Genomic DNA, 25,052 nt, shown 5'->3' on the forward strand with positions numbered 1-25,052 from the left:
CCTACCTCCCATCTCTACCATTCAAAGTCCATCTCAACCGTCGGAATTGTTTCCTTGGAACTCTAGAGACTATAGGCGGAAGAAGGAAGAAAAGATCAAAGGTGAGTGTTTCTATAGGCCTAGATTTTATTCTTTTGATGATGGGCCAAGTGGGTCCTACCGATTGATGATATGGATCTCACTTTGGACCCTAGATGTGGCCGATGGCCCACCTTGATTCTCATAATGATTCCATGATGGGGCCATTCTCCATGGACCCCATCTGATGTTTATTTTCCTTACATGAATAGAGGTCATCTAGACCTTCTATTTTGGTGGAGAAGGAATCTCCACCGTTGAATCCTGATTTGGTGGGCCCACATGTATTGGGACCCACTTGATGTATGATTGAATGCATGGAAAGGGAGGGCTCATAGTGGCGGAGCCCTCCATCATCACATGTCTATTTCCCTCTCTCTCTCTCTCTCTTTCCTTTATTTCGTGGTCCACATGATGAGTGTATGTGATATCTAGACCGTTCATCCAACGGACCACATGGTCATCCAAACCATGTGGGCCCTATCTTATGGTGGTGGAAAACACAAGTATCAGACTAATTAAAATAAGGGTGGGCCACATCCATGTGGGACCCACCTTGATGAAAATACCCATGTTGTCCATCCAGCCTTCAGGGACGTTGGACGTGGGACGAGTGAAGTTTGAATAGACAGTGGGCGTACTAACAAAAAAATTAATAATAAATATCAGTTTGACTTTAAACTTTTGGCTAGACTACTCATGCAGGCCCCACCTGGATGTATGGATCTTATCCACACCATCCATTCCATTCCCCAGCTCATTTTAAGCATTGAGCCGAAAAATGAAACCAATCCGATTATCGAGTAGGCCATACCATAGAAAATAGTGATTTTTACCGTTAAAATCCACTGATGTTTCTGTGCACCAAAGCATATTGAATATTGGGCTCATTCAGGCTGTCTTGAGCAATAGAATCCAACGGCTAGGTCAGATTCTCCTAATGCGGACCCCACATAGGAAAAATCATGAGAAAACTTGTTTTTTTTTAAAAAAAAAACCAAAACAAAACAAACAACAACACTCGACGTTGCTGCTATTGCACATCCAGAGGATGGCGTAGCAACGTCCACTGCGCTGTGGAAGGGCAGGGACGTTGGTCCCATACGTGGACCCCACTGTGATGTGTGTTAAACATCACACCGTGCATTTGGTGAGCTCCTTTTCGCTGTGAGCCCCACTCCAAAGATCAGCCGTATGTGGTGTTCAAGTGGCCCACATCACAGGGAACAGTGGAGGATTGAACGTCTGCCATTGAAACCCTTTGGGTTTCACAGAAGTTTTGATCATTATGAAAATTTTTTTCCTCTTCAACCGGGTTGCGTGACCTTACCAACAGATTGGGTGGAAAATAAACATTATGGTGGGCCCCACGTTGGACCCACAGATGTATGTATTGTATCCACTCCTTCCAATAGTGTGGACCACCACCATGAGGCATGTGCTTTATCTATGTTGTCCATCCCTATGGGACCCACCACGATGCATGTGTTGCACCCAAACCATCCATTCCTTTGGCAAGCTTGTCTTGCAGGCTTGAGACTAAAAATAAGTCAGACCTAAAGTTCAAGTGGACCTCACCATTTAAAGTAGTGGACAGTGATGTCCACCGTTCAAAACTTCTCAAGGGCCACGGTGGCTCCAATCAAGTTGGTGTTTTCGCTCTTACTTCATCTACCTCTACGTTAACTTATGAATAGGTTGGATCTCAAAAATACATAAGGGTGGGCCCGATTGATATACATGAAGCCCATTTGATTCGGCGCGATGTAATGCATTTGGGACTCATGGGTTGAGGCCCATTTAATATGACCCATTTGATGTATTTGGGGCCCATTTGATGAGGCGCGATGTAATGTATTTGGGGCTCATGGGTTGAGGCCCATTGTGATGTATTTGGGGCCCATGGGTTGAGGCCCATTGTGATGTATTAGGGCCCATGGGTTGAGGCCCATTGTGATGTATTAGGGCCCATGGGTTAAGGCCCATTGTAATGTATTTGGGGCCCATGGGTTGAGGCCCATTGTGATGTATTAGGGCCCATGGGTTGAGGCCCATTATAATGTATTTGGAGCTCATGGGTAGAGGCCCATTGTGATATATTTGAGGCTCATGGGACGTGGCCTATTGTGATATATTTTTGGCCCATTTGATAAGACCCATTGTGATATATTTCCATCCCATTTGAGGCCCACCTATGATGTATATTTGAGGCCCACCTATAATTTATATTTGAGGCCCACCTGTAATTTATATTTGAGGCCCACATGATGGGGCCCACCTGCTTGAATCTGAGGCCTATGGACAAGGCCCATTGTGATGTGTATTAGGCCTATTAGTGCAGCCCATTGATCTAGCCCAATCGATGTATATGAATCCCATTAGTGCGGCCCATTGATGTAGCGCAATCGATATATATGAAGCCCATTGGTGTGGCCCATGGATGCGGTCCACTTGATGTATATGAGGCCCACTGGTGCGGGCCATGTGATATGGCCAACTCAATATATATATAAGGCCCATTGGTGCGGCCCGTGGATGCGATCCACTTGATGTATTTGATGGCCCATGGGTTGAGGCCCAACGGGATGTGTATAAGGTCCATTGCAATGTGTGATTCTACCATAGTTTATGTAGTGATGTTTATGGCAGGCCGTGCCTTGGGAGCAATGATGGTTTAATGCCCACAATGTAAGTACGATGATGGTTAAATGCCCACATTGTGACTTTCCCTTAGGTCGATTTCGATTTGTCGAGGCCGATTGTATAAGCCGATTTCGATTGTCAAGGTCCGACTTGTCGAGGTCGATTGTATAGGCCGATTCCAATTGTCAAGGCCGATTGTATAGGCTGATTCTGATTATCGAAGCCGAGTATCGAAGCAGATTCCAATCGTCGAGGCTGCGGATCGAGGCCGATTCTACTTTGTCGAGGCCGATTGTATAGGCCGATTCTGATTGTCGAGGCTGATTCCAATCGTTGAGGCTGCGTATCGAGGCCGATTCCAATTTGTCAAGGCTGATTGTATAGGCTGATTCTGATTGTCAAGGCCAATTCTGATTTGTCGAGACCGATTGTATCGATCGATTCCAATTATCGAGGCCGCATATCGAGGCCAATTCCGATTGTCGAGGCCGATTGTATAAGCCGATTCCAATTATTGAGGCCGAGTATCGAGGCCGATTCTGAGTGTTAATTCCGATTGTTGAGGCCGATTTCAATTACCAAGGCCGATTGTCGAGACCTATATGATGAATATGTGACCCGTAGTTAAGGCCCATTGTGATGTGTATTCAGCCTGTGTGATGTATATGTAGCCCGTGTTTAAGGCCTAATGTAATGAATAAGAGGTCTATATGATGGGGCCCATTGTGATGTATTTGAGACCCATGGGCAAGGCCCATTGCGATGTATTCATGGCCCATGGGCAAGGCCCATTATGATGTATTTGTGGCCTATGGGCAAGACCCATTGTGATATGTATTAGGTCCATGATGCATGGCCCATTTAATGTATTCGAGACCCATGTATAGGGCCCACATGTCATGTATTTGAGGCCCATGAGCAAGGCCCACCTATTATGTATATGTGGCCATTGAGTAGCCATTGAATAAGGCCCATTGTGTTATATATTAGGCATTTGTGTGAGGTCGTGGGCCCATTATATGTTTGGCTATGTGGGCCATTCCTTGGGGGCAATGTTGGTTAAATGTCCACATTATTAAGGTTGATTGTTGATACAAGTTATTAATACCGATTATGAGTATGTGACAGCATAACATCATGATACATGCCTATACACATCATCTGCATGTTTGTTATGAGATGTGGTTAACCATTGCATATGTCATTGGGCAGGTTGTTATGAAACTCCCTGATAGGCGGAGATTATCTCACATGAGCGCACGGTATGCGCAGGATTGATGTATGACTGGATTATATGACTCATGCATCTTACATTGTGTGATTATGACTACTGTACGCCCTAGTGATATCAGGGCCATAGCCTCCACAGGAATATCGTGAATGGCCAGATGGGACACCAAAAATGTTTGGTTCTAGCATAGAGCGCCATAGATGTCCCTAGGTGAAAATTCATAAACCTCCGTGGCCAGAAGATGCCCCAACGTCGAGACCGAGTGGATATATATAAGCGCATGAGGGTTGTATACCAGTATGCCGTGTCTCCCACTGTGTTGTGGTCGATTGGCAGGGGGTGTGACCTTACCCACCTGAGTGAGGGGGCAATGTTTAGGTTGAGTTTGACTAGCTTAAGGAATGGATCCACTATCGACGAGCCAGGCCCGATATTGGCAGGCGGATAGTGAGGTCTCTTCCACTTACCCACTTGTGCGCTCGGATAGGGGCGGCAAGCTAGCGTAGAGTGTAATAGACCTCGGTGATGATCCCAGAGATGAACAGTACTGATGTTTGGACTTATTGAGCAGGAGTTACATATTCATTCACTATCCACTCGGGCTGGTGGTGCCCAACTATTTGTTGCGTGTACCTTCGCAGTGGCCAAGATTTCGGTTGGGGCGCGCGACTAACCTGATATCAGAAGTTTATCACATTGAGTCTGACTATCCAAATTTAGGTATGGGATTGGTTTGGATAGAAGTCCCTTGTAATGGACCCCATGGCTTGCGATACTATATATTATCATCCTGACTTCACACTCCAGCATGGTCATTCCATTTGCACCGCATATCGCATTACATCCACAACATATGACATTTTGGGCTACTATGTTTATGCATTTATACAGCCTAGATACGACTGACGATATTCGTGGACTCATCAGGATTTGCATACTGCATTGCATCATCGGCATCTAATATTTGACTTGCTATCTCCACATTACATAGCTGATCTACATTGCTTCATCAGTATATGATACTGTTTTTATTATATTTCTGCATCGTATAGCCTAGATAAGGCTGATGGTATTTATGGGTCTATCAGTATATTTTCGCATTATTCTGATATTGTATGATTTATGAGCTTGTCAGTATTTTCGCTTACTCTGATTTCTCTGATATTGCTTACTTAACACTTACCTTGTGCACACACTTTCACCACCCACTAAGCTTTCTATAAGCTTATGCACGATAGATGTGTGCAGGTGGCGTTAGGTTGTTGCAGGGTTGAGCATGGAGCATGTAGCGGTCTTCTGGAGCTTTGATTTTAACATATATATTTTCTTTTCAGCATTGTATTCAAATGTTTATATTAGTGGATATGTGATGATGATGTTGCCTTTGTGATTTGGGTAAACTTGGTTATGCTTCTTACGAGATAAATGTACATTGAAAAATCGTCTTCGTAGGATCCCAGGATCGGAATTCGGCGTATGAGTGCTGGGAGCCGAGAATGGGGTACTACGGAGGCTGTCGGCACCGGATTTGCGATCGGGATTCCTATGAGTCTGATCTCTGGGTTTGGGGCGTGACACCTAAATGGGTTCACTATCAATGAGCCAGACCGATATTGGTAGGCGGGTAGTGAGGTCTCTTTAACTTACCTAGTTGTATTGTGCGCTTGATGGGGCGGCAAGCTGGCGTAGAGTGTACTAGACCCTAGTGATAATCTCAAAGATGTACAGTACTGATATGTGGACCTATTAAGCAAGAGTTGTATACTCATTCATTCACTCATTCACTATCTACTCGGGCTAGTGGTGCACAACTATTTTTATGTGTACCTTCACAATGACCAGGATCTCGGTTGGGGCGTGTGACTAACCTGAGATCAGGAGTTTACCACATTATATTTGACTATCCAAATTTAGGTATGGGACTAGTTTGGATAAAATTCCCTTATGATGGACCTCGTAGCTTGCGATACTACGTACTATCATCTCGACTTCACTCCAGCTTGGTCATTTCATTCGCATCGCATATTGCATTACATCCGCGGCATATGAGATTTTGGGTTGCTACGTTTCTGCATTTATATGGCTTAGACGGACTTGGCAGGATCTGCATATTGTATTGCATCCGCAGTATATGATATTTGGCTCATTATGATCTGCATTGCGTACTCTGATATTGTATGACTCGTGGACTTACCAGTATATTTTCGCTTACTCTGATATCGTATGATCCATGATCTTGTCAATATTTCCACTTATTCTGATGTTGTATGATTTATGACATCATATTGCATACTTGGCACTTATGCACACACTTTCACCACCCTCTAAGCTTTCTATAAGCTTATGCATGATAGATGCATGTAGGTAACGTCAGGATACAGAGGAGTTGAGGTAGGAGCATGCGGTGGAGCTTCTGGAGTTTTCTTTGATATTTCTATATTGTATTTCCCTTTCAGTATTATACACAAATGATTATATTAACGGATATATGATGATGATGTTACCTTGTGGTTTGGTTATACTTGTGGTTATGCTTATTAGGAGTAAAATGTACATTAGAAAATCCTCCTTATGGGATCCCAGGATCGAAATCTGGTGTATGGATGCTAAGAGCCGATAATGGGGTACTATGGAGGCTGTCGGCACCAGATTCGGTGATCGAAAATTTTGTGAGCCGAGCTTCTGAGTTTGGGGCGTGATAATGGACAAGTTGGATATAAAATACACACATCAAGGTGGGCCCCATGGTAAGGGCCCATGATGTTTTATGAGTCCACCTTGTTCATCTGTTTTGCCAGCTCATGTTATGCCATGGGCCACATAACAGGAAAAGGTGGGGAAGGGGAAATGATTAGGAAAGATGATATTTTCTCTTCTATATATTAAAAATATTTTTTAATTATTTTTTGACCATATTTGATTAGCTAAATTAATTGTAAGTTTCCTTTTGAGGTGACTCCTTGAGTATAAATTCAAAGACATTCTCAATGAAAACATATGAAAAAATACAAAGCTGATTAAAAGGGTGGGCATTCAATCCCCACTTTTTCCTGTCATGTCACGCACTTAGTTTTGAATCCACTTTATTTTAGGGCCATGTCCTTAATATGAGTTGGAGAAACTTGAGTTTTCCCTTATGGAACAAAAACTTTTGTTATGAATAAAAAAAACTTTTACTCAATGCACAGTTTGTTCCACTAGTAATTACTACTAACTTTGATTGATGATAAGCTTGTTTAAATATAAACTTTAAATTTGATGTAGAATGTGGAACATATACATTCCTAGCGTGGTTGGACCAAAAGAAGGTAAACCATAAATTGGCCATAACTTTTGATCCGGGTATCGTTAATGGACGCATAACCTATCAATCTTTACTGAAACAAGTCATCCGAGGTGAATAGTTGTCACGCCCCAAACTCGGAAAATGGGCTTATAGAATTCCTGATCACCGAATCCGGTGCCAACAGCCTTGATAGTAACCCATTCTCGGCTCCCAGTGCCCATACGCCAGGTTCCGATCCTAGGATCCTATAAGGATGATTTTCAGTGTGATTTTTTTTTGTAAATAAAGGAGCATAACCATAAGTGTACCCAAATCACAAAGATGACATCATCATCACATATCTACTAATATCAAAAACTTGAGTACTATACACGAAAGAAAAATACAAGATAAATGTCAAAACCTCCAGAAGCTCTGCCGCACGCTCCTGCCTCAACTCAACTGTGTCCTATCATCACCTGTACTCATCTATCGTGCATAAGCTTATAGAAAGCTTAGAGGGTGGTGTACATGTGTGGGCAAGATAAGTGCCAAGCACATAAATATCAACATAAGCGGAATACTGGCAAGGCTAAAAGTCATTCAATATCAGAGTATATAATGCAGATCGGTTATGCAATGCGGAGTCATAATGAGCCAAATATTAGATAGGGAGGATACAATACAATATGCAATTCTTAAGAGCCACGAATACCATTAGCCTCATCTAGGTCATATAAATGCAGAAACGTAACAACCCAAATGCCATATATCATGGATGTAATGTAATATGCAAATCCTAGTGAGCCCATAATACTAGTAACCTTATTTAGGCTATACAAAACAGAAGCACAGTAAATCAGATGCTATGTGCTGAGGATCCAATGCAATATAAATGCAAATGAATTGACTAAGCTGGAGTGTAAAGTCGGGATGATAGTACGTAGTATCACAGGGTATGAGGTCCATCACAAGGGACTTCTATCCAAACTAGTCCTATACCTAAATTTGGATATCTAGACTCAATGTGGTAAACTCCTGATCTCAGGTTAGTCGCACGCCTCAATCGAAATCCTGGCTATTACGAAGGTACACATAACAAATTAGTTGCGCACCACCATCTTGAGTGGATAGTGAATGAATGAATGAATGAATGAGTAAAATGGTGAGTATATAACTCATACTCAATAAGTCCACATATCAGTACCATACATATCTGGGATCATCACCAGGGTCTAGCACACTCTACGCCAGCTTATCACCCCATTAAGCGCACAACTGGGTAAATGGAAGAGACCTCACTATCCACCTACTAATATCAGCCCGATTCGTCGATAGTGGACCCATTTATGAGCTGGTCGGACTCAGCTTAACATTGGCTACTCCTTCAAGCGGGTAAGGCCACACCCCCTCCCAACCGACTACGACACAATGGGAGATGCAACCTATTGGTATATGACCCTTATGCGCTCATAAATATCCACTCGGTCTAGACATCGGGGCGTCCTTTGGTACCGAGAGGGTTTAGAAAATTTCACCCAGGGACATCTATAGCGTCCCATGTAGAACCAAATATTTTCGGTGTACCATCTGGCCATCCACGAGATGTCTGTAGAGGCCACGTCCCTGATGTCGCTAGGGCGTACGGTGGTCATATCACAAAATGCGAGATGCATGAGTCATTCCATCCAGTCATGCATCAAACATGCACGTACCGCACGCTATGTGGAGCAACTCCATCTCTCAGGGAGTCCTATAAACAATCAGTCCAATGGCACATGCTATGCTCAATCACTCCTCATAAGAAGCATGCGGATGATGCGTATGGGCATGTATCATGAAGTATACCAAGCATGATTATAATCATAGACGGCGCACGGCCCGTATAGGTGAATGGTTGGTGTGCAATAATCACCTACACATGGTGGGCCTCAGACATACAATTGGCCTCACGCATATAATGGTACTCAAACATATGATGGGCCTCTTACATCATAATTAGGTCTCATACAATCATAATGAGCCTTATACAATCACAATGGGCCTCATATAATCACAATGGGCCTCATGTAATCACACAATGGGCCTCATGTAATCACAATGGCCTCATACAATCACAACAGACCTCACATGGTCACAATGGGCCTCATATAACAATTAACCTTGTAATGAACTTATACAATCATAATGTTATACTAACACATACTCAGTGCGTATACTAACATAGTTATAATCAATAATCAACCTATATATGGCGAGGTCCATAGAAGGACAACAGATCTAATCTATAACATGAGGATCAGTCCTCAACAACAAATACACCAAATCTAATACCAAAGATTCTTCTACCTATGGCAAAGGTGATAATGCATCCTCCTCACAACAAGGATGAGTCTAGATGGCCTACTCATGGGCCTAAGAGTGGGCTTCCAGGTTTGATTACTTCGACTAGCATCAATGACGACCCAAAGAATTGGGATAGCCCAATAAGGCGAGATGGATCATACTAATAATAATAGGACCCCATCAATCTAGGTTAGCTTGCTAAGGGGAAATGAGAATAAGCCTAATATAATTACAATGGGTCTCATACCATCTCAATAGCTTGTATCATGATGTTATACTAACACGTACTCATGGTCGGCATCAATAATCGGCCTATACACAAGGCGGGGTCCATAGATGGATAGCAGATCCATAACATGAGGATCAATCCTCAACTGTGGATATGTTAAATCTCATAGCACGGATCCTACTCTCTATAGTAATGATATACTCTCCCCATATCAAGGTTGGGCCTAGGTGGCCTACCTATAATCCTAAGGATCTGGAACGGGTTTCCTTCACCATACTATCATATGGCCCGCTAGATGCCCTAGGGGGCCCAAATAAGTCCTAGATGGACTCCAAAATTAAAAATAATCCTACTAGCAACCAATGGGGGCCCATCATTTTAGGTTATCCTAATATGAATAGATAGACCATACAAACATCAATGAGGCCCAATGATTTGGGTTGACCTAGAATAATGAGATTGGGCCTAACAAAGGCATAAGGGAAGGTCACAATGTGAACATTTAACCATCATTGCCCATCAACGTGAACATTTAACCAAAATTGCTCCCAAAGAGTGGCCCACATATATAGCGGGCCCATGGCCTCACACAGGGCCTCATATACATCACGATGGGCCTCACTCATAGGCCACATATGCATCACATTGGGCCTTACTCATGGGACACATATACATCACATTGGACCTCGCCATATGAGCCACAAATACATCACATTGGGACTCATCGTATGAACCTCATATACATCACGATGGGCCGCATCACATGGGCCTGATATACATCACAATGGGCCTCATCTCATAGGCCTCTCATACATCACAATGGACCACATCACACCACAATGGACCTCATCACATAGGCCTCAAGTACATCACATTGGACCTCACCACATGGGCCTCATCATAAGGGCCATATATATATCACATTGGGCCTCATTGTATGGGCCTCATATACATCAGGCCTCACACATGGGCCACATATATGTCACACAGGGGTGGGCCCTACATGTTCCAAATGGGCCCCACAAAATGGACAGTTAGGATTAAACACGTACATCACGTGGGGGTCATGTGAATGGACGGTGTGAATATACAAGACATCACAAAGTGGGCCCCACCCGTTCAGAAATCAGATGGACGGCGTGGTTGCAAAATACATACATCATGGTAGGGTGTCCATGTCCCAACTGGACGGTGGTGGTCCCACACATGCAGAGTGGGTCCCACCGTCCAGCAAATGGATCGACAATTTGGATAACAGATACATCACGGTGGAACCCACGCTGCACCGTCCAGCGATGAACATTGTGGATGCAAAATACATACATCAAGGTGGGCCCTCACCCCCACACGTCCAGAAAATGGATGGACGGTTGGGATATACCACATACCTCATGATCAGACCCAAAATTTGCTCACGTCCATGGGGGCAATAACTGTTGCTGCGTGGGACCCACATCAGATGGACAGTTTGGATATAACGCATACCCATGATCAGGCCCACAGACTTGCTGACGTCAACACGGCAGGTGATCCTGATAGATGGATGGCGCTGATGAAACACATGCATCATGGGCTCCACCGTCCACTCCTGGATGGTGTGAATGCCACACGTGCCAGGCAGGTCCCACCGTCCAGACAGCTGGACAGTGTACAAACAAAACATACATCATGTGGGTCCCATCCCTGTTGGGTGGATGGTAATGATGAAACACATAGATCATGAGAGACCTCAGCAACTGCCAGACAAAAGGTCCAGCAATGTCCCACCTGATTAGATGGCTGGATAATCGGATACATCACAGTGAGATCCACAGAACTTGTTGACGTTATACAGCAGCTGTGGCTGCTGGGACCCACCGTCCAGGGTCTGGATGGTGTGGATCCAACACATGCTTCAACATGAGTCCACATGTATGGCCCACCTCAGCTTTAAATAAGTTGATATTTATGTTTTCTCTTCATTTGGGCCTGTCCAAATAGACAGGCAACAAGCCCGTCCGCTGGACAGTCCAGCAAGGTGGGCCATCTCGTGGACGACGTAGATAAAATTCATGCATCATGGTGGGCCGCAAACAGGGGAGAGAGAGAGAGAGAGAGAGAGAGAGAGAGAGAGAGAGAGAGAGAGGGAGAGAGACGGTGTGATGGAGGAAGCTCCGCCACTATGAGCTCCCTTTTATGATACAATGCATATATCAAGATGGGTCTCACCACAAGTGGGCCCTCAAATAAAAATTAAGGATGGAAATCCAAAGATCACCCACCGTTGGTCTTCTTCTTTAGCTCCTTGGACTCCTTAGCTCCTAGGCTTTCTCTTTAATGGTGGATGATGAAGTATGGATGGCTAGGATGAGAGATAAGGAGGTAGGAAATGGGCCACACTTGGCTCTCTTGGAATAGCTTAGACATCCACTTCTTGGGGTTACTTGGAATGGTAGAGAGAATGAGAGGGAGAGAGAGGGTGATGGGATGAAAAGGGATGGGTGAGTGATGGGTTATGTAAGAGATGAGATGGAAAGGTATGGGTGTTGTTTGACTTTTGGATGAGAGAGGCATGAGTTAGGTATGGGTTGAAGTGATGGTTGTACTTGATTGATTGATGTGAAAGGTGGTAGAGATTCTCTCAGGTTTCGCAACGTGCAGTGTTTTTCTCGAAATAAACGTGGACCCACAACTCCTGGCTTGGGTATCTCATATGTGCGGAAGTCACAGCGTTGGAACCACAGTGATGATGTGGTCGCTAGGGTACAAGTCTCAAGTCGAGTTGATTCAGATGTACAGGATGCAACTTAGGATTGCATGCAAATGCCGATTACAGATCACGGGTTGCCGAAATTTGACGAGGAGGATCGCGAAAGTCTAAGGAATGGTATGGACTAGGATACGGGCCTTACAACCGTCGACCCACAAAGTGAGTCGTGTCTATCTGCTTTGTCAAAAAATGCGCACTTTTAGCTCAAAAATAAAATTTTAAGAAAAATTTACTATTTTTAGTAATTTTAAATTTTTTAATAATTTCTTATTTTTAGAGTTTTAGATTTTCTTCTTGTTCAGAAACAACTTGTAAACGTGCTAGGACTCTTCTAGCAAAAGTTTATTTGGAATTTTTATTTTTAGAAATTAGGCTTTAGAAGAGTCTTATTAGAATTAGGATATTTATTAGAGTTCAAATTTTACTATTTTTGGTAATTACGAATTTTGATTTTGTTTCTATATTAATGGTGTAATAAGGACACATAGAGATCAGACAATCATCAATCAATTTATTTCAAATTTTATTAGAATTTATTGCTATTTTCTATCTCTCCTTGTGGATTCGAGGAATCTCTCTGAGGAATCCAAAGAAGCTTCGTAGATTCAGAGTAATTATCCCCTAAGGAAGACGGTGCTCGACCTCATCCCCTAAGGAAGACGGTGTCTTAGGAAGTCTTTGTTTGGACAATTTATTCCTTATCTGCTCTCATTTAGATCATTGGGCTTACCATGATCCTGAACCTATTTATTTATTTCATTACCATATTTCAACCATATAATGATCTAATCCAAAATTAAGGAAAATCGTTTAGTGAGATTACATGGTCATGTCTCAGGAAAGATGGGTTTTGATTGGTTTCTGATGGATATTTCTACGTTAATTAGCATCGAGGTCAATTTGCATCTCATACAAAATATTTTGTTTGCTTTGAAGCATGAAACTTTTTCACCCTTGAATTTTGTTCTTAAAAAGCAAGCAATGGATACTACTCTTTTAGTAGTGTTGGGAAATGGATCCCATCTCTGTTTCTTGATGTGGATTTTGTTGAAGGGCAACATAGAAGCGTGATGATGGAGCCTCTAAGTTTCGGTACTCCATTCAAATTCCATTTTCCAATGTCTTAATGGATGATTCCCCTTCTTTTTGCTTATAGTAAAACCTTTAGTACTCCATGAAATGAAAGTGAGTCGAGAGCATTGTTCTGAGTATGGTATACTGACTGACTGTCCTTTGTGTTGTTCTCTCATTGTAATTGAGCTTTTATTATGTCATCATTGCAGGTGTCCATGCCTTTGATTTTATCACTTTGGGTTATATAGTAGATTGGCCAGTCAGCATTGTCTAGTCAGCAAGATTTGGTTTGCAGTGCATTATCTGCATGGGTGCTCAGGATATGGAGAGGCAGTCCTTTAGTGTTTTTAGGATGCGGCTTCTTGGGGTAGAGGTTTGTCATTCTTTTCTTGTTTGTAGCAGCTCTGATCTTCACCATAGAGTTATTCATGCAGCACAAATAAAGTCATTCCTTAATTATGTGAGCGTCATTATAATCTGTGGTGTATGCCAACCCTTCATGGGTGGGCTCTCTCCTAACCTTCTGAGAATGGTTTTTTGCAGCACAAAGATTGTATTTAGCTCTTGCTATGTTATTAACATATGGAATGTGGAGTCATGATTAGTTTCTCATGACTGTGATTATTTCCTGGCATTTTGTTTCCAAAACGCCTTGTGTTCATGACTGTCCTTGATCATTATTCAAACACACCACCTACACCTAAGGTATAATTTCAGTATGATTTAGTTCATGGTGTCTGGAACCTGGAGTTTTTTGATAAGCGAGTTATATGAGATTGGTGGTTTAATTGGTGGAAATGTGATTTTTGGTTATGTTTTTAAGCAAACAGACTCTAGTGGCAAGCGGCTTAAAGTTGCAGGACTTGGAGAAGAGAACGAGGACTCAAAAGCGGAGGTGGAAGCAAGTTCAGGCAACGATAACAAGCTGGTCGAACAAAGTGCTCAATCTTCAGAGGCAGCAAAGCAAGATCACATCCATGTGAGAACGAGAAGGGGTCAAGCTACTGATAGTCACAGTCTGGCTGAGAGGGTAGGCATTTTTTCTTCTCTTTGTGCCTTTTTCTAGAATACCCAACAATGGTTTTTGAAATGTTTGGGATTATGACTGATGGTTTTTGAAAACATCTGTGCTAGTTCTGATGGTGGACATTTTTAAAAATTTTCACTTTGACTTTCTTGGCTCGCTTTTTTTGAAATTCAATCCAACTTTATCCAGGTCGTCAACGCGGTGATCTTATTGCATATGGTTTGATACCAGAATTTATTGGACGGTTTCCAATACTGGTTAGTTTGTCAGCTCTAAACGAGGACCAACTTGTTCAGGTAGTTATCTTTGGCATGAGCTCTGCTCTGTGTGTTTATGTGGATCTCCGTGTGAATTCGATCGAGTAGGTATATGAACCTTTATAAGGTTTTATAGTGATGTAATGTTATGACTTTGTGATGCATTCTGAATTGTGAGTGGTTGAAACAGCCCTAGGCTTAAGGAGCATATGCGATATTGCATCAATACAGATTGGCCCAATTGGGAATGGAGCATACCCCAAATATCAATCTGACAGAATGATTCCAACCATTCAGTTGGATGCTACAATCCTGAAATCCCTCTCTCCATTGTTTTCCAATGGCAAAACTTGCTTCTAAGGCATGTAATTCATCAAGTGAATACATGCGATTGATGGCAGATGGTGGAACATTTGAACTTGGCATTGTTGAACTTTTAGTGTCAAACTTATCTATCATGGAATAGTTCTAATAGTATATAATAGTCACTGAAATTCCTCTATCATGTGCATGGAAATAATGTGTGGCTATTTGAGATAAATGAACTGCGTAAATTAAAGATGGTAGTTTGGAATCCTCATGATTCATTTGTTGTATATTTCAGGTTATGTGAAGGTGGGGAGCTCTTAGATAGAATACTTTCCAGGTGATTCTTTGCTGATTATGTTTATTAAATTCTGTCATCATGGTTTCATTGCATTCAAACATGAACTCAAAAGAATCGATCCTGAAGCCTTTGGAATGGACTATTGTGTAGTTTAATGAGGTTTCCCAATTCCCTTGTGCAATTTTGGTTTTTTTTTTTTTTTTTTTTTTTGCTTCTATTATGTTTCTGGTTATTTTAATCAAAATTCTCTAGGATAAGACTTTTAGGAAGGTAACAGCCTGTTACCTCTCATGATTTCTATTATTCCTTCCCAATCCAAATTGCCTGGAACTTCTGTTTATACATATATAATACTTGGTTTTGGTTGTGGCAGTTAATTGCATGTATTAGGAGAAAAGGTTTCCTCGGTTCCTTACTACCAAGCAGTTGCTAGAACTAAAGAGGAAAGATAGTTGGAATTTCTGATATAACGTGTGACATTGGAGGTTCAATGGAATTTATTAACCAGACCGCTTCATTGGAGAGGCCTTTCTTCAAGTATTATTCTAGTGTTTCATGGTAAAAAGAAAAGGAAAAAAAAAAGAGAAATTCAATATCCTGCATTGTTCTCTAGGTAATGAAGCATATGAATTTTGTACCTTGAACAAGCTTGCTCTTCTTTTTTCCTCTTCTTCTATATCTACAATTGCAACTAGAAGATTCAAAGGATCAGAGCCTTCCAAGCAAATGTAAGGCTTATATTGCTACAATTATTCTTATTCATAATTCTCAAGGGATCATACGGAATCAACAAAAGCATACGGTGTGATATTTCCTAATGGCATTGATTTTACATAGTCATGAACTGATTGTTTTAATCCATTTTCTCTGTTTTTGTATATTTTTTTTTCTGCTCCTCTTCACGTTAGGATTATTCCATTTTCTATCCCTTTAATTACTAATGCATGATTTGGGTTTTCTTTATAATATGTAAGATTTTCTTTTGAGTTCCTTATTCAATTAATCTGCTTAATATGTTTATTTTATTTTATTTCATTTTTTGTGGATTTTGATAGTGGTTGTTTCAGTACTTAATTTAATTTCTGACCAGTAAATATTGCTTCTCACTTTCTTATTATATATATATATATATATATATATATATATATATATATATATATATATATATATATATATATATATATATATATATATATTTGTGGATTTTGACAGTGGTTGTTTTAGTGACACTGTAACCATTGGGTGCTCCTTGATATTCTTTAAATCTTCCTAGGATTGCATAAGCTCAGTGAATTTGGTTGTCTGGGAGATTGGCTATTTACTACCCACTTTCAGTTTGCCATCTTATTGTATATCAACTGTCTTTGCAGAATTCTGTCTGCCATCCCTGTAATCTAAATAGGAATTCTTTGTCATCCAACATTTATGCTATTATTTTCACAGAAAATTTATGTATTTTTGTCCATCTTTTGTAGGACATTGATTGACAGATTAGGATTTGCAGTAGACCATATCCACTTGCATAGAATGCTGGCAGATGAACACTTCAACCAAATGGATAGGAACTCATACTTCCTCCTACTTTACTATTGACTAGTTTTAATGTAAGTAAATGCTTCAACTGATTTTATAGTCCTTTTCCACAAGCAAGCATCCACGAATCAGAGGTTAGGATTGCGTTGCATTTTATAGGATTCACAGGGCTGTCTTACAGACGCAGGTGAGGTTTTTGAGATAATGTATATTCATTCACCCTTCTGTAGGTGATTTTGTTCTTGTCTAACAGTCTTAAACTAAAGCTTTCAAAACCATTTGAGTTTGGTTTGCTGGTAAACAATGGCTTGTTTTCCAGAGCTTTATACGCATTGTTTGGTTAAATTATAGAAATATATGAGCAACTGTGTTTGGATTGTTAATAATGTGGCTGGCGAGCATATTTCCTTTGTTTATGAATTCTTTGTTGCATCTGCATTCTTGTATATCCGGCCAGGCAGGCTGACCTGTGTTTTAAAGCCTAAGCTTTTTAATACTACATCTGAAAACCGTACCAACACTTGTCTTCAACGGCAATGGTAAGATGAAGATTCCAGCATGTCCCCCAAAAACTAGCACGTCAATATCAACGAACTTCAGATTCTTCTTTGGAATATGGATGACGTCGATGTCAATTACGATTTGATTTTTATATGGATGTCTATTCAAAAAATGATGTATGTAGAGTTGTTGGTTGACATGAGCTAGTTTTTGGCTGCAGGTAGTTGATTATGGAGTTCACGGGCTTGGGGTATTTCTTCTATTACCTACCTTGTCAATTCCATGTTGAATTGCCTCATTTTTTCTATGGAAGTGGTGTTCATTTTCCTGTTATTTCTGTTTTGTGGCATGCCTTTCACGACATGAGAAGTGGTTCTGACTGTCTAGTTTTTCTTTCTTTGCAAATTTGTTATGGTGATGTTATTGTTGTAGGGGATGACGCAACAGATCCTCTGGTATTGTGCATGAATGGCTTGAAACCTAAGTGCATATGATGTGTTTGATACAATGACATCCATAAATGTAAGAGCAAGAGAATCTCTTAGACATCCATAATACTGCATCGTTGTCGGCTACCATGGGGATATGGAGACCAAAGCACACTTGATGCTGCATTGATTTTAAAAAAATTTATGTAACCACCTTAGAGTTTACAATATTTCATATCCTGGTATGCATGCTTGTGTTTTATCTAATTTAATTATTCTGCTAGGCTTATACCATGGAATTGGAGGCTGAAGTTGCAAAACTTAAAGAGGAGAACAATGAATTACAGAAGAAACAGGTATCCATTATTCAATGCATTAGGATCCTTCCCGTTATTAAAATATAGAGTTGTGACCAACTGTATACACTACTAAAAATAACATCTGTTGATGCATTCATCTTTGCTTGGCTGAATTTGCCTTTAACTTTTTATTTTCCCTAAACAGTTATACAGATTCTGGAAGGAGCAATGAATTAGATCATTCGTCACATCTTTTGACTGTTGCCACCCGAGATGTGTTTAGCAAGCTTGATCGCAATGTCAAGCCTGTAGCCCCAATGCACTTTTGGATGGTTAGTTCTTCATGTTGCTCTTGTTATCATATAAGATTTTGTTGGCTTTTCCCTTCTGAGTCTATTGGCCCCAATTGTAAAAAAATCTAATGGTGATGTAATAATGTGAATATTGACTAATCAACTATCAAGTAGTTAACGGTGTACATGGATTTTATATATATATATATATATATATATATATTCCCCTTTTTTGGCTCATCAACCTGCTAGTAGAAAAAGACATCTGCTGGTATCAAAGCAATATTTTTTCCTTCCATCTTCCTTTCTCTATTAATTGTCTAATTCATTTGGGCAGATCTTATGTAAGAAGTATCCCCAATTTTCCCAGCAGCACAATGGTTTCTTCTTGCAACAGGTATTTTGTTGTGTCTAAGCACTCAAATTAGAGATCAATTGTTTTGCTAATGGAGCCTAGCATGCCTTCTTTTCCAATATTGGACAGGATGCAGAAGAATGTTGGACCCAACTTATGTATACACCTTTCTCAATCTCTAAAATCGCCAGACTCAAGGTATTTTACTCGGCACTAGATACTGTAGAAGTGATGGCTACATGCATCCACATATTCTATTCACATTTCTTTTTTTTTTTAGAGCACCTATATTAGTTTAGTTGTGGCAATTAAATTGATCATGAATCTATCATCTAAAAGCTAGCCCCAAATTGCTGGGAGAAAGGCTTTCATCCATCTTTCTTTTGTTTGGGAGCCTTAATATGTATTCATGGATACCTTGGAATAATCACATGACATTGTTTAGGAATAGAGCTTGTTCCTGATAAAGCCATTGACTTGATTTGTCCATGTTTGGAACATTTCTGCTTGCTGATCTTTGGCAGTATTTGTGTAAAACATTTATTCCCATTATGTCTACAAATATCTTGCCCCAGGTTTTCTTGCTACTTTTTTTTTTTTGAAGGTACTGAATTTTATTAAGAAGGCACAAAGGCTAAAAGGAAAACAAGAAGAAAAACAGAAGGAAGAAAGCTGTACAAGAAACAGAAGAAACCCACAACCAAAGTTAAACCGACATCCTCTCTCTCACAGAACAGAAAACCCTGTGGAGATCCCCTAAAGCTGAACTGGATTTATCACCAAAACATTGGCTGCTATTTTTAGTAGTTTATACAGTTGGTCCATGTAATGTTGCAAGTGGTGCATCAATTTCTCTCACATACATTGCTACTGAAAGGATCATTCCTGGGTAACTTGATTTACACACCCTATGATTTTAGCAGCCCATATAAATAAGAACTATCAAAGAAAGGATTCTTATTGTTAGGTAATCATCTTAAAGGATTAAAAGCATGCACAAGTGCTCAATTGGTCGCTGTAGCAAAGGAGCATGCTGCCTATGGCGAAATCACATAATCAAAAGTGTCTTTTTTCATAATGATTCCGAGAGTATGGCTGGATCATTTTCATAAGATAATGAAAGTTTTTCTTTCCTTATTTGATTAGTTATTTGGAGCTTTTGTAAATTTGATTTTGCAATGAAACATCTTCAAGCACATTATTTTCTTATGTTTTTCTTTGGATTAATCTCTATTTTAATGGAATACAATAAACTTCTGTTAATTTATTTCCCTTGATCTTAAATTTTGTGTGTTTATCAGGGTTTTAAATTGTTCCTAAAATTTTGACCTAAAATCTGACCGTTGACAACATTAAGAACGGTTTAAAACCGTTCCTAAAATGTGACCGTTGGCACCAGAACAATCTAAAACCGTTCCTAAAATTTCATTTCTAAAATTTGAAACGATACCCAAAACAATTCTGAACCGTTCCTGTTTTTTTGTGACGCCTATATTTTTTTTTGTGACGCCTATATTTAGGAATGGTTTTAAACCGTTCCTGAATGACAATTTTGGTGTGGTGATCCCTACATCAGTTTGGTATCAAAACGATACTTTCTCCTTGGATCTATGTCTTTTAATGACAAGTCATGCAACAATTCCATGGACGGTGATCTAAGGAATTATCCTTTAACTAGAGCTGGGCATCAGACCGAGTCAGATCAGATTGGGTCCAACTCAACCCGATCCGAAATCTCGATAACTTGACCCAAACTCGATCCGATCCAGGACCGAGTCTGAGTCACCTAACTCGAACAGATCCGGAATGTGTATGAGCTGATCCGATCCGAGCCCGACTAAAATCCTATCTCAAAACCCTAAAATCATAGACATAGAGAAGAAGAAGAATAAGTAGAAAAGAAGAAAAGAAAGTTCAAAATCTGTGGCCCTAAATTCTATCTCAAAACCCTAAATCTGTGGCCCTAAAACTCTAAAGAAAGCTCTAAATTCTATCTCAAAACCCTAAAATCACTATTGAATGATGGATTCCATAACCATAAAAACCTTAAATCTGTGGCCCTAAAACTCCCAAAATTGGAAGCTATAACTCTCCAATTTTTGCACTTAAGAGAATGAGAGATAGAGAGAGAATGGGAGAGAGATACCTGATGCCTGATAGTGCGTGAGAGCTTTGAACGGTATGGATTTAAAAAAAACATCATGGTGGACCAGAGAGCTTTGACGCCAGCTAGCTGGCCGATGCAGGGTCACCTTCCAAACGACGTTACACCTTACATGCATCGGCATAGGAGGCGGGGGTTGAAGCTTAGAAAGAGAGAGAGAGAGAGAGAGAGAGAGAGAGAGAGAGAGAGAGAGAGAGAGAGAGAGTAGGCGGGGGTTAGAGTGTGAGGGTTTGGGAGAGGAAATTGGTGGACGTCGGGGGTTGGAGCGTTGAGAGAGAGAGAGAGAGAGAGAGAGAGAGCGAGAGAGAGACAGCGATTTTAGGTTAGGGTAAAAAATAAACTACCTTTATATATACTCGATTCCGAATCAGGTTGGGTCGTCGGTCTGGATCCAGCAAGATCGAAATTCGATCCGAAATTTGTTCGGATCTGAATTACCCAACCCAATCCTGACCGATCCAGGCCGTCAGTTCGGGTCGGATCGGGTCTGATCGAGTCGGATCCACCGGATCGGATCTATTTTGCCCACCTCTACCTTTAACATCGGTAGCTTTTGAAGTGGCATAGCGAGAGAATCAGCAAGTTATGTAAGGGTTGGAGGCTACCATCGATCGCATGACAGAAGCCTTAGGGCAGCTTTGGGTTCACAGTGGTGATCCGCCCCCAGAAGGTGCTAGAACTCGTACGCACTAATCGCAGGACAATGCTAGCAGTGAATTATAAGATTACTCATGAGAATGTGGGATCCAACGACATGATTCCATAACATCCTGGACAAGGCATTGATCGGATAGATTGAACAGATTGAGAATTCAAGATGAAAGTCAATCTTCGCAGTTTTCACAGCCAACTCCACTTCAAGGGCTTCCTTAATTGGTTGCTTGAAATCGAATGTTTCTTCGACTACATGGACATTGTGGAAGAGAAGAAAGTTAAACATGTGGCTTACAAGTTGAAGGGCGAAGCTTTGGTTTGGTAGAAATAACTTCAACTTGAGCAGAGAAGACATATGAAGGCGCCAATCCACACATGATTTTGTATGAAGCAGTTGTTGTGCGTGTGATTCCTCCGTAGGAACTACAATTGGGTATTATTCCAACAAAATTAAAATTATTGGCAAGATAGATAATCAGTAAGGGGCTATGCAGAGAAATCCCATTATTCGTCGGTGAGAGATGACCAAGTCGAAACTGAGTTGTGACAGGCTACAAGATTCATCAGTGGCAGACATATGGCCCATATGGGAACAAAAAACCAACTCAAGACTTCTAAAGTGGAGGGACAGTCTCATAACCGGACAAGATTTTGTTAAACAATATGAGGAAACAGGAGATATAGCTAATTGTAAAGATCGTACGATAGTACAGGCAGAGTGGGTGCCTAACACATTCCCTCTCTATAACCGTGGTCTTTACCCTAAATCTCTGGTCACATTATCATCCTAGGATTGAGAATTCTTAGATCCTCTCTACTAGCTTTCTATAGGATATAGCTGATTGTAGGGACGAAGTAATTAGCTGGTGGTGACTCTAGTCAAATATAATACCCTTTCAAATATACAAACATAAGAAGCCCTCGAAAGAGGCACCTATGGAAGCCATGAGTCAATTCCATTTGACAACCAACGTCCACAGTTCATCAAATGGATGTATAGACAACTTGTCTAAATGATTAACTCGATGAAAAGGTGTATATGGAGCAACAAAGAAGTTTCATAATTCTAGAATAAGAAAATAAAGTATGTAAATTGATTAAGTCATAGTATAAACTTAAATATACTTTTAAACAATGGCATGAAATGTTCAATAGAGTAGTCACCTCCTATGGCCTTAAAAATCAATGAACTTGATAAATGTTTGTAATGAAAATTCTATAGTAATGAAGGAGTAATTATGTTTATATTTAGGTGATATTTAATATTTGGCATAGTTTTCGAAGTAATAAATGATACTACAAAAATTCTTATTATATAGTTTTGCCATGAAGCATATAGGTGAAACTAATGTGATTCTGGATATCAAGCTAATGAGGAATAAGAATGGTATAATTCTATCTTATTTTGATTATTTCTCGGTCACATTATATTGAAAAATACTTGAAAAGTTCAATCATATTATGATAAAAACCCTGCTTTTACTTATTTTGGTTCCAATGTTAAGTTAGTTATAAATGAAGGTTGTAATATATCTCTATTAGAGTATTTCAAGTTGATTATTGGTCATCTCTATGCCACAATATCTACTAATTTTGATATTTCTTTTACAATTAAATAAATTGTGTAGGTTTTACTTGTAATCCAAGTTCAGGTCATTGAAATATTTTTTAGAGTACTTAGATACGTGAAGAAAATAATTAACTATTGCTTGCACTTTCCTAGTTACCCTAATGTGCTTAAAGCATATAGTAATAATTATAAGTTGGATAATTGATTATGATGAGTCTAAGTCTATCACTAAATAGATTTTTACATATAGAGTTGTTGTTTCTTGGGGATCTAAAAAGTAAACTTGCATATATCATTCTAACATGAAAATTGAAATAATAACTTTTATGGCTACTAGTAAAAAAGACAAAATAGTTGTAAGACCTATTATTAAAAATATCCTTATTGGCAAAGCCTTTACTACATATCTCTATCTACTATGATATTGAACTGACATTATTAAAGGCATATGATAAGACTTATAATGAAAATTCGAGACACATCAATATGAGGCATAGTTTTGTGTGGAAGCTATTCGTTGTTGGCATTATAACGTTTCATTATGTGTGGACCATTCAGGATCTAGTTAACCCATTCATTAAGGGACTAGCAAGTGATATTGTCAATAGAATATTAAGAGAAATGTGACTTAAGCTAATTTCATATGCACAAAATGAGAGAAACCTAATCTAAGTTACTAGGTTCAAATGGGGAAAGGATCTCATAGGAAGTGGTTGAAGTAGCATTGTACGTTTTCTTACCTATTCTGTTCCTAGGTGTGCATATAGTATTAGGTAACTATAATAATTAAAAGGAGGATGGGCATTTGCTCTTAAGGAGTTCTTCCATGAATGTTATTGTTACAGAAGCATTCACAATGACTTGCCTTTATGAGTATTGGAAGTATGACCACTTCTTAATGTTTGAGAGTTTTACTTGCTCTCATGAACTCGTTAATGTAAGATTAAATACAAGGGTGTTAATGTGCTATCGATATTAAAGAACAATGCAATTGAAAATATGTGTGTGACATATGAAGTTGTATCACACAAAATACTTAGCTCAAGACCATGTTAACTAAGAATTCTGATATAGCTTTGATGTGTCTACACTAAGTAAAGAATCAAGTCGACAAAACATCTGCTCCTATGCACATATCTTCCTTAACCGTAATTTTCTAGTTTAGGAGGGGGCTTATTGTATCAAGGAGGTGGATTTGTTGCAACCCTCTTGTAAACCGGTTTAAATATCAATAGGGTGCAAATATCACTTTAAAGATATTGACATTGTAACACACCTTAAGCCTATCTTTAAGGGTGTTTATATTTTTGCGTCTTTCACATGTTTCTTCTCTTTCAGACATGGCACAATCATAAACTTAAAACACAATCCGAACCATCCAAATAGCTTACTTATTTGTAGATGTAGCATCTACTAAATAATACCGTATTAGCATTATAATAACCATTTAATTTTGCCCTTAAAACCTGGACCATTCACCATTTTACTTCTGTTTATTTATTTGATTAACATAAATTAGATGGCAAGGATCACTTGATGGATTTTAGAGTTATGCTCCATCCATGATGTGCCTCACACCTTAGATGATGTCGATGTCTATGCACAAATATCTCATGTGAGAAGATGAGTCACCGAAATTTTAAAAAGCGGTGAACTATATAGTGTTAGCCTAGTGGAGAGAACGTCAATTGGATGGAAGCATCATACAACTTCCATTTAAATTATGTAAGGGCTAAATTGAGATTAGGT

At 39.9% G+C, this 25,052-nt stretch overlaps 1 protein-coding gene across 3 annotated transcripts; it reads left to right on the forward strand.

Moving 5' to 3' along the window:
• Positions 1-14,314: 14,314 nt before the first annotated feature.
• On the forward strand, positions 14,315-20,058 carry LOC131219216 (ubiquitin carboxyl-terminal hydrolase 6-like). Of its 3 annotated transcripts, XM_058214232.1 has the most exons (10): positions 14,315-14,645; positions 14,832-14,938; positions 15,504-15,545; positions 16,982-17,226; positions 17,761-17,790; positions 18,253-18,324; positions 18,473-18,599; positions 18,898-18,957; positions 19,045-19,113; positions 19,520-20,058. In XM_058214232.1, exons 5-10 carry the CDS (start codon positions 17,771-17,773, stop codon positions 19,673-19,675), a joined length of 504 nt encoding a protein of 167 aa, XP_058070215.1. In that variant the 5' UTR covers positions 14,315-14,645; positions 14,832-14,938; positions 15,504-15,545; positions 16,982-17,226; positions 17,761-17,770; the 3' UTR covers positions 19,676-20,058. The 3 variants fall into 3 exon arrangements, with proteins under 3 accessions (XP_058070215.1, XP_058070218.1, XP_058070217.1); XM_058214235.1 differs by lacking the exons at positions 15,504-15,545; positions 17,761-17,790 and having other exon boundaries at positions 14,317-14,645; XM_058214234.1 differs by lacking the exons at positions 14,315-14,645; positions 14,832-14,938; positions 15,504-15,545; positions 16,982-17,226; positions 17,761-17,790 and adding an exon at positions 17,799-18,062.
• Positions 20,059-25,052: the final 4,994 nt, after the last annotated feature.

The sequence above is a fragment of the Magnolia sinica genome, chromosome 11 (assembly GCF_029962835.1).
Source record: "Magnolia sinica isolate HGM2019 chromosome 11, MsV1, whole genome shotgun sequence".
Lineage (NCBI taxonomy): Eukaryota > Viridiplantae > Streptophyta > Magnoliopsida > Magnoliales > Magnoliaceae > Magnolia > Magnolia sinica.

What these genes read in the sequence shown, in the direction of transcription:
- LOC131219216 (XM_058214232.1), top strand. Translation starts at nt 17,771, where the DNA reads ATGGAGTTCACGGGCTTGGG. An exon ending in ATGAATTACAGAAGAAACAG is followed by an intron (nt 18,325 to 18,472) that starts GTATCCATTATT and finishes TTCCCTAAACAG; the next exon opens with TTATACAGATTCTGGAAGGA. An exon ending in ATGGTTTCTTCTTGCAACAG is followed by an intron (nt 18,958 to 19,044) that starts GTATTTTGTTGT and finishes AATATTGGACAG; the next exon opens with GATGCAGAAGAATGTTGGAC.